A 10,832-nucleotide genomic window follows, 5' to 3' on the forward strand; every position below is an offset into this window, starting at 1 on the left:
ATTTTTTTAATTATTACATACATAAATATTCCTTATTTTATGGATAATAGATAGTATACTGTATGTGTACCTTTTAAAAGTAGGAAAATTGTATATACAGAATAAACCACATCTTTATCTTTGAAAAAATTATTTGAATCCCCTCTCCTTTCTTTTATAAAATCATATGTATTTAATAAGTATATTCATATAAATACACATTCTATATTACAACCAATCTTCGTGATAATTATTAGTTGATTAATTTTTATCAATGAGCGATCAAAGCGAATGAGTAAGTCCGATACAAAGAGAGTATGTAGGCAGTTCCCACGTCAATGGCGCGCCTGCGGACATGGTCATCAATTTCTGATGGATCATCAGTACAGGAAACAAATCAACTTGTTTTTTATCCCCTATAGATAGTGTAAATCTGTCTCCTTTATTATTAGTTTTGTTTTCACATGTGCATTAAGTGGATATTGGATTTCGTTTTCACGTAGTATATTCTTGATTTTTTGGATTAATATGGGAACTTGTGCGAAATTTGAAAACGACACTGGTAAGTCTTTAACAGGGACGTAAATGTAATATCGTTTTGGAAAAAAAGGGGGGATTAAACTATAACCATAAAAAATGGCAAGCTTTAACACATTTTAAAGGTTCGAAAAAATCAACTTGCAGAAAAAACTTAACAAAGAAAAAAGACGGGTTGTTGAAACTGGAAAATCCTCTTTTGTGTCGGGAGATGGTGGGAGGGGGGAGAATAACTTCTTGCAGTACCAAATTTTATTCATACAACTTCTACATAATACTGCATATTACAGGTTATAAAAATGTTAGAAAATGTTGAAGTTTACACTGTACATACGTGCTTATTGAATATCAAGAGACAAATTTTAAATATTTCGTTTTAGTGTAATGAAATGCACACGAAATTACTTTTTTAATTTAGACTTCATGTATCTGTACCTTCACGAGAAGCATACAATGAAAAGTATCTACATGATTATGAAACCTTGTAATAATTTGAAAAATTTACAGTCATGTAAATAAACTATATTTTGAAAAATTACAGGATGAACATATTGTATTGATGTTAAATAGAAACCTTTATGTAACATTATAATCAGAAGCTATACAACTGTATATTTAAAAGTAACAGGCAATATACATATAATTGTAACTTTAGGGTACAACCCCCCCCTTCCCAATGCATATCGATAAAAGATATGTAGTGTAATTTCCGAGTGTACATGTAGTTAGTCAGGGATTATTTTGAAAAGAGGGGAGCTAGGTTCATGTATCAATAGAAAAATCAAAATACATTGTATCTTACTAAAGTCTTACTAGATATATATTAAAGACAATCAAGACATTGTATGCAGAATAGATCCACATTCTAAGCGTATTCTAAATATTTAGATGTCTTTATTTTTTTTTTTAAATATGAAATGACGATGTAATTGTTGATAGTAAAAGTTGTTGAAATTCACAGGTACATGTACTAGGTGACCGGATCCAAAATATACATTTGTAGCCTCAAACTGCATGAAAGAATTGGATACTAAAACTGTTCTGGTATCCGAGAGTATGATTTTAATTTTATAAAAGACTAGTTTAGGCACAGGCACCTGACGTTACTTATATTTCTTTTATTAAGAAAATATACTCTTAATTATTATAGGTTGGGGTATATTTTTTTATTAAAAGAAAAATAAGTAACGTCAAGTGTCTGTGAGTTTAGGTTATATTCTCAATTTTCCAGTACTTTGTGATTGTTTCATACATGTAGAAAAATCGTCAAAGAACGGACTTTGGGGGGGGGGGGGTCCTCCCCCAAGCACCTGTGCTGAAATTCAGCAATGTAATGATTTTATTTTAAAGTACTATATTTTTCACTAGTATATATATGTTACACCTGTATTTTTCCCCTATAGATTACACGTGTCGACTGGTGGACTGTGACGGAGAAGTCTCGCAGTGGAGTACGGACGACCTGAAGCAGTACTGCATCCTTAAGGACGCCTCACACATTTCCTGTCTGGATGTATCCCTCCTGTACCGCGTCATCGCCTGTAACGTACCCGGATCATACGGGTACTCCAACGATATATTTCCCGCGGCAATCTGGGTCCGCAACGATTGTTATGCACAATTCCAAGTTTGTTATAAAACAGGTACATGTATACATATATTAGTAATTCTTTTGAGTTTTCAATGGGCATTACATCCATATTCACAGAACTGTTGAAACGTAATACAATAATACATCAAATTCATAGTAGGGTAAACCATCCTGCCTAAAAATTAAATTTAAAATGAAATTAAAAAAGGGAGGTAGGAGGGGGGCTGACTAGCTTTTCTGCGAAAATTTCGGTACTATTTTTCTCTGGTAAAAGTGTGCGTCATGGTGTAAGGGTGTGTGTGTGGGGGGGGGGGGGGGTATTACATCTGCTTTGTACTAAGTGTCTAATTTTTAGCATTGTTTTAAGAGAAAAAGAGGCACCAACAGTATAAATATGAATTCATGTAACATTTTTCGCCCTCACTAAGTTTTAAATACATATACAGGTTTATCCCTGTCCACACCTGTACACTGCGTCCGATGATTGCCTATTATGTTTATGACCACTATAGGTGACAGTTTTATTGTATCTACATAACACAGATCGGTAGAGTACAAAATGTCCAGTGTCATCTCAAATAGACAACCCAACCCACGTACAGACGTATTATCTTAGGAATTTTTGCCTCAAAGACGTACGTCGGACCTCTGTGCAGACATATCTTTAGTTCATTTTTTGTCAAAATAGGAAGTACATGTACATGTATATTATAAGAGAGTGCACTATACTTCTATGTAAAATGATGGTTCATGTCATTTCAAATTTGTTTTTGGCATAAAAAAAACCTACAGTAAGAATCGTAATCGTTTGAATTATTCAATTACTGACCAAAATAAATTTTATAAAATAAATAAGAAAAAAGTATATTTAAAAAAAGATAATTTTTAGCTCTACTGGTCAGAGACCAGAAGAGCTTATGCGATAGTAATGTGTCCGTCGTCCGTCCGTCTGTCTGTCTGTCTGTCTGTCCGTCTGTATACAATTTTTCAAAATGCTACTCCTCCTACAGTTTTAATCTGATTTCAATATAACTTGGCACACAAGTAGACTACAGTAAAATACATAATTCTGTGTGTCGGTTTTTGATTTCGATGAACGGTGTTGTCGTTGTTACTAAAAATAGAAATTTTTGTGAAAATCATTCAAAATGCTACTCCTCCGACATTTTTGGTCTGATTTCAATATAACTTGGCAAACAAGTAGACTACACTAAAAAACATAATTCTGTTTATCGGTTTTTGATTTCCATGAACGGTGTTGTCGTTGTTACTAAAAATAGAATTTTTTGTGAAAATCATTCAAAATGCTACTCCTCCTACAGTTTTGGTCTGATTTCAGTATAACTTGGCACACAAGTAAACTACACTAAGATACATAATTCTGTATATCGGTTTTTAATTTCCATGAACGGTGTTGTCGTTGTTACTAAAAATAGAAATTTTTGTGGAAATTATTCAAAATGCTACTCCTCCTGCAGTTTTGGTCTGATTTCAATATAACTTGGCACACAAGTAGACTACACTAATGTACATAATTCTGTGTATCGGTTTTTGTCTTTTTTCTTTTTATTGCTTTTGTAAAGTTTTATATCCCTACTGCTTCTTTTCTCTTTCTTTATTATAAATACAAACCAGTAGAGCTTCAGTCTCGACAGAGACTTCTGGTTATATTAAAATCAGCTTATTAAGTGTATGGAATGTCATACTTGACACCGCTTCAACGATATTTTTCCAGTTGGTATACATTTCTTTCCAGGATATACGTGAATGATACGTGTATACGTATACGTGCATGTATTTTATTTTAATGCGAGGCCTTTAATTTTATGTACAGTATTTGTAAAGCTCCAAAATGAAAAAAAGTTGCTGCATAATATGCTGAATAATATAAAAAGCTTTATCCTTTCTAGATAATATGAAGAAAATAAGTAACAACCTGAACAACCCATGGTCCAGCGTTCTCATGAATAACACAAACGAGACCCAAAACCTGTACGGGAACATTACCAATAACCAGTCCACACCGTACAACAAATTCTCAAAGATCCGATACTCCACAAACTTTCCCATTATTCCCAGACCGCCGAGACAAAAACCATGGAAATCTAAAATCAGAAGAAAGCCATCAAGTTCCGAAAATTCCGACAATGAACCGTCAGAAAATGTCCTTGCGGTTTCTAAACTGGCCGAAACAACAACAAAATCCGCTCAAGTCAGCAACACAACAGTGAATTCACCCAAAGAGACAACAAAAACGAACTTAAAAACAACAAAGCCAACCTCTCCTTCTACCAGAACGGAAACCACATCTGTTAACCCGAGGCCAAAGTCGGAGGCAAACAATACTCTAAAGGAGAAAAACCTATATTTCATGAACAGCGGTGTGATTCATGCTGGGGAAATCGACATTGACGTCAACGGAAGAATCAAACATCATCACCTGTCTAACGACACGGCGGACGAGTATGAGATCAGCACGCCCCACGGTGGATCCCCGCTGTCTGGGTCCGAGTTCCTGTTTGGAGCTGTTTTGGGGATTGCTTTCCTTGCGTTGGTTCTGCTAGGCATAGTTCTATTTATATGCAGAGCGAAGATTAAAAGGTACCGTACCTGTATGTAGATTAAGAATCAAAGTTCACAGCCATATATATATGTACATGCACCATTTTACCTGTACTTCATATGAAAGTATTTATAGATCGTATATGTACAATGCAAAAAGGTAAATATTACACAAATTTTTTTGTTTAGAGAAATTTGTTGTTTACTAGTAATTTTTAAATTCATTTTTTTTTCTTATAATGATGCCCTTTTGATTTTAAATAGCTAAAGAAACATACAATATGTAGATATCGAATTCAGAATAATCTTTATAGAACCAACCATCACATTCAGTGCCGCGTCGTTTGTCTGGAGTTTTAGACCCGCTTTTTGCGATATTTATGCGTACACTCCTTTCTTTTAGATGCGTCCACGGAGAAAAAGAAAACACAGAAACTCCGGTACAGACAAGAGATGGAGTAAGTACTAGTATACGGACGTTAGTTGTTATCATGTGTCATTCTGACATTTTTTCGTCGCAAACAACTCACATATCAAAGAAAGTTCTTTATTTCTTTCTGCTTTTTAATATTTGAAAAAAGCATACTTAATGTTCCTTATTTTATATTTACATAATGTACTGAACTACTTGACTAAATGAACACAAAACAATTTGCAGGACATCTCTTTCATCAGTGGACCTCTCACGGCGGAATATCCGGGTCACAGACCAAGAGCTAATGCTAATGTAGGAACGGTAATCCGGAGTACGAATCCTCTCCATAACCAGTTCAACCAAGTAAATCCAGGATTCAATCAACCATTACCGAATAACCAATACTTCATTTTACAACCAGAAAACCAATCGAACGCTCCCCGCCATCACAGACATTTACACCAAACAGGCTCTGAGTATGACGACGAGGGTTCACATAAATACTTTGTTTTGGAGAATTTCCCTTCAGAACTTTGTTGCCCTAAGGATAAAGACGATTATGACAATGCCGTCCCCCACCCCTGTTTTGGAGGAGGCGCGTGCTCATTGCCTGACAAACACCCCCGAGAAAACAATTCAGTCAATTCCGACGGTGAGCTGGGAGCTGCGGGCTATCGTAGAATAGGAGATACCAAGAGGCGGGGTCATGAACATAGAGTGTCTCACGTTTGAAATCTTACCGAACTGGATTTGTGATATAATGTGCCAAAGAAATATGTGCTGGATTTTTTTAAATTCAAAGTTGACTACTTACATTGACATTTTTGTTTTGTCTACCTCTTTTTAAATGATTTGATACTGTATCTCTTTGCATTTTTATAAAAAAGCAAACGTCAATAAGAATGAAAAAGTTTGTTTAAGAGAGAGATATATAAGATGTTCCTTTATTTTTTATTAAGAGAGAGAGAGAGAGAGAGAGAGAGAGAGAGAGAGAGAGAGAGAGAGAGATCAGATGTACATTTTTCATTACAAGTATTTTTTCATTGAAAGTGCCAGTTGAGATAAAAGAAGCGAGAAGAATTTAAACATATACATATAATGTGTCTAAATTATGTAAAATACATAATTTGGAAGACAACCGCATGTTTAAAATACAGAGCACATAATCAAACAAGCATCCTATCTTTAAATTTAAATTTCTTGTTTATGTTTTTCAAGATACCAACGTTTGCCATATCTTCCAAGAAATACAGTTTTCATGTAAATTGTCATAATAATAATTTTCCTCTGACAAAATTAAAAATTTGATTATCTCGGATGATGGAAAAGATAAAAAATTATTACAAATTCCCAATTAAAACTGCCATATATGGACTTATTCGCAATATATACATACATAAACATGCATTATATTTGATTATATTAGCATGTAAACGTAGTTTTAAGCCCATTATATAGAGCATTTTTTAAAAATTATTATTACAGATGGTGAATATATACAGAAAGAAATCACTCACATAGATACATGTATATATACTGCCACGAGAACATTACAAATCTCAAGAGAAATGTAAATAAATATGGATAACATACTAGTATATAAGATGACATGAACCCGTGCTCTTAAATATTAAAATACAGTATTTCCACATGCAGTTTTACTTTTTCCAGAATTGTGTTATGGAATGAAACAATCATAATGAAAAAAAAATGTTCCAAGATTTCTCTATCTTGGGTTCCTTACACAACATCACAATGCTTCAGTGTTTGATGTTTTTCAGCTTAGTTTCTATTCCGATTTCCAATTCTCATCAATATCAATTTGGAGGGAAATGTATTTTTTAGTCCATGAAATGAATTGAATGAATGACACTGATGAAACCATTAAATGGTCAACACTTTATCGATACTTATTATACATTAAAGATGAGGCCAAATAAAATGTCACAGAGAAACACCGAATACTCCAATGATTATATTCAGAATCAAAGTACCAAATATAAGTCCGACCACAATATTGTTCATCAAGTTTGATCTTTTATCCTTTTCCAAATTCCCCTCCGTGGTCCCCAGGAACAATAGTATGAATCCGATGACGATCTGTACTAATATAGACAGAATGAGGAGGACCAATAGGGGGTAGTAGTAGTTGTGAGACTCCCCCCGGTCCAGGAGGGCCTTCAGCTGGGAGGCATTGGCCACTAACAGACCCACGTCTAGCAGACCCTCCGCTACCGTCTTCTTCCGGGCGTAGGCCGACTTCTGGACAATGCTCTAAAAATAGAAACACAAGATTGACTTTTTTATTTGATTTCATTTCTTTTACCTTCATACCCGCGTGTTTACATTAAAATACCAATTTAGGACAAAATAATGATAAGATACACATTTACCGTATTTGACCTATTCAGTTTATTTTCTTTTTAATTAATAAGCAATATTTACTACACTGGACGAAGAGCAATCAGAAAGGCACCCCTATAGAGAACACCAACATCATTTAAAAGTAATTACCTGTTTATTACTTTTACTATTAAATATAAATAAAAAATTGAATTTTATCTATAATTATTACCTGTGCAGTGGAAGCATCTTTTCCTTCTTCAGCCATTTTCATATCCTTGCCCAACTCCCCTAAACAAGCCTAATATTCAGTTTGTAGAAGGGGTGAAATCATTTTCTATATTTCCAGTGTTTATATTTCCCGTTATTGATAGCAACACACGGGTAAAAACATACGTTAAACTGATAAGGAGAACAACTTACACGGTCCACCCAGTTAAAATTTACGATTTAGATAAGGCAGCTCATATCTATATCTGCTAAATCCATTGAACGTTGATTTATAATACAGGTTTCCACTAGAAATTTCCATTCACTGTCATTTTCATTGGTAAAATATTCATCTTCAAACATATGAAAACTGATTGACAATAGCGGACCGGTATTAATTGAAAACTCCATGAGATCACGTAAATATCTTGTGTGGTCAGGTCAGGCGAATACAACCAAAGTGTGTCTTTGTGTATACAGTTTCTAGTATTATGGACGTAATTTTATTACCTTTGTATCAGTCCGTGAAAGGGGCATTGGTTTCTGCATTCTCCGAAAGAATTGTGAACGCCTTCCTGTTTTGTACAAGAACTGAAAAACTTATACGTTTAAGACAATAGACACAATTTCTCTGCTTCACAAATTGTATACAAAATGTACCTTACCAACTGATAATATTTCAAGATATTCTTAGATGAAGATTATAGTGTCATCAGATGTTTATAGACAAAACATTAGCATGAATTACCGTGCGTGTTTGAAAGATACCTATTGAGGAAAATTCTTGGTTTAATAAAAAAAAATGTATAAATACTAAACAAATATTTTATATGTTTCTCTTACCAAAAATGATCTAGAATTCGAGAAATATACAACACAATATATAGACATTAAAATACCGGTACAGCACAAAGTTTCTTCAAGAATTGGAATTCTTCAAATCCACGGAAAAAGACAAAAAAATTCAAAGTACATCATGTAATATGTTCTTAAGTTTAAAGTCTCTCCACCAATACATTTTAAATGGTTGAAAATACAAAAAACTTCATTAATTTTCATTTGATATAGTTTTAATTTATCAATAATTGCAAAAAAGGTACAGATTGCCATATTATTGAAGATAGGATACATATATGTAAACAGAAGTATTAATTATGTCAACATAAAAAAATCGTACAGTTTTTGTAAACAGTATACAGGTGTAATAAAAATCATGCAAAAACTGGTTCAAATGCATATTTCAGATGCTCACAGTTCTCAAATACTTGCTACTCATAAGACACTTTTGAATTTTGAATATAAGGGAAACTATTTTTCTATTAGAAGTCATTAAAGAACGTATATAACATAGATGGAGTTATGCCCCTGTCAACAGTTGTTAAAGATTGAATATATAATTGATTAGAAAAAGAAAACATCTTTTATATTCTTTTACATAACAATATTCATCATCACACATATTGTAAAGCATTCTTCCAAAGATATTGTTCTATTGGGTATAAATTTAAATTAATATCAGTTTTTGCAAAAAACCTATGACATCATAGGAGGATGGAAATACACTGTACTTTTTAAAAGAGAAATACTGAGAGCACCTCCTAAAGTTAAAGCAATATGGTTGAATTAAAAAAAAAGACCACAAATATATTTATCAGCCTGCACTAAAATACAGGCAATTGGAATAAATATCTATGTCTCAGAATATGACTTTTGATAGCATCTAAATACACGCCAAATATATCATTGATATCTCAAATCACAAAAAGGCATGACCTCCAAAAAGAATGTTAAAAATAGAGGAGTGCAACATCTTTTTGTGAAATTTAAAAATTCAATATTTTTTGAAGATCTGTGAAAAATAATGGTTTATTTTGAAAATAAGGACTTTCCTGATGATATTCATGGCATCGATCTTTAATGAGAATCTACGCAGTTTCATGTGAATTTTTAAAAACCATTTTAATGTTTACAATTCCAAAATAAGGCATCATCTAATGATCAGCAAAACTTTTAACATTATTTGTTGATTACCAAACGAGATACAGGACTTGATATTCTTCATAATGTAAACAAGGCTCTTGTCCTGTGATTAACTACATATAGAAAATATCATTTTTAAACAAAATTGAATTCAGCAAATCACTAGAAACTTCTCATCTTATTTACGACTAACATCTGTATTGAAAGTATCTGCTTTGAACGAACATATAGAGCAGTATAAGTATATTAACCTTTGTAAGCAAAAACATGACACGGACCCTGTTAACATAACTAAGGTTTGGAGCTCTAAATCTGTATTGTATCTCGACAACAAAAGTTCAAATTTTCGAGGATCATTAGAATGACCTTTGTTAAATTTTTGAAATTTTTTTAGGTGAAACTGTGTCCATGTACTTTGAATTGTGAACTACAACAACCTTAGTTTGAACAAGTTGTGGTCATGGCTGATGTTGAAATCATGATATACCATGTCAGAAGTGCAACGGAAAAATGTTGTTTTGCCAAAAAACATAGATGTAAAAAAATCTGAAAGACATTCAAATAAAAGAAAATGAATTTTCAATGTGAAAAACAATAGTTGGTATACAATCTAAAATCTACAAATGTTATAGAAATCACAAGTAGCACAAAAAGCCTTATAATGAGAGTCAAGTATCTGTACATACCCAATAATGTCAGAAGTGTAACATATATATTTATAATTGGTATCGGAAACACGTGGTGTTGTTCGTTTACGTGTTTAGGTAGTATTTATAGTATCTAAGATTTGATTGGATTTTAACGATTGATATGAGTTCAAATGAAATCGTGCGGAACAGGTAGTTTACCTGTGTCCAGGTATTAAGAATTAGAGGTTATTCGAGGTTTCGCTGCGCTTAGTGCAACAGGTCCCCGCCGACCCACCCTACTTTATAATGTATATATCTGATATGATTTAATATTTTCGTTTTTTATTTTGTAGATTGTTGTTTCAAAGAAGAATATTTAGAATATTTGTAACATTTATGTGCAATAAATGTCTGTTGCACAGACGCAGGCGATGCCGTTCCTAAACATGTGTTGGAGTTTTGAATTTATAAATAATTTATGTTCGGTTGAACTGGTGAATTAGAACATAATTGAAGTTTTTCTCACAGGCATGATATATTTTTATTATCACTATATGATTCCTTGATTTGTTTTTTTTTTTTGGAA

At 33.0% G+C, this 10,832-nt stretch overlaps 2 protein-coding genes across 2 annotated transcripts; one reads left to right on the forward strand and one right to left on the reverse strand.

Moving 5' to 3' along the window:
• The first annotated feature begins 507 nt into the window (after window positions 1-507).
• LOC134261300 (uncharacterized) lies at window positions 508-5,853 on the forward strand. The gene is made up of 5 exons (XM_062743742.1): window positions 508-541; window positions 1,920-2,159; window positions 4,018-4,708; window positions 5,073-5,127; window positions 5,328-5,853. The coding sequence occupies exons 1-5, from the start codon at window positions 508-510 to the stop codon at window positions 5,814-5,816; spliced, it is 1,509 nt and encodes a 502-aa protein (XP_062599726.1). The 3' UTR covers window positions 5,817-5,853.
• Window positions 5,854-6,622: 769 nt separating this feature from the next.
• On the reverse strand, window positions 6,623-7,815 carry LOC134261295 (ninjurin-1-like). Its single transcript, XM_062743738.1, has 2 exons — window positions 7,660-7,815; window positions 6,623-7,358 (listed from the first exon to the last, which is right to left on the reverse strand). Exons 1-2 carry the CDS (start codon window positions 7,699-7,701, stop codon window positions 7,029-7,031), a joined length of 372 nt encoding a protein of 123 aa, XP_062599722.1. The 5' UTR covers window positions 7,702-7,815; the 3' UTR covers window positions 6,623-7,028.
• Between the last annotated feature and the right edge of the window lie 3,017 nt (window positions 7,816-10,832).

This window comes from Saccostrea cucullata, unplaced genomic scaffold (assembly GCF_032062105.1).
Source record: "Saccostrea cucullata isolate Sc308-1 unplaced genomic scaffold, CSIRO_AGI_Scuc_v1 ctg5899, whole genome shotgun sequence".
NCBI lineage: Eukaryota > Metazoa > Mollusca > Bivalvia > Ostreida > Ostreidae > Saccostrea > Saccostrea cuccullata.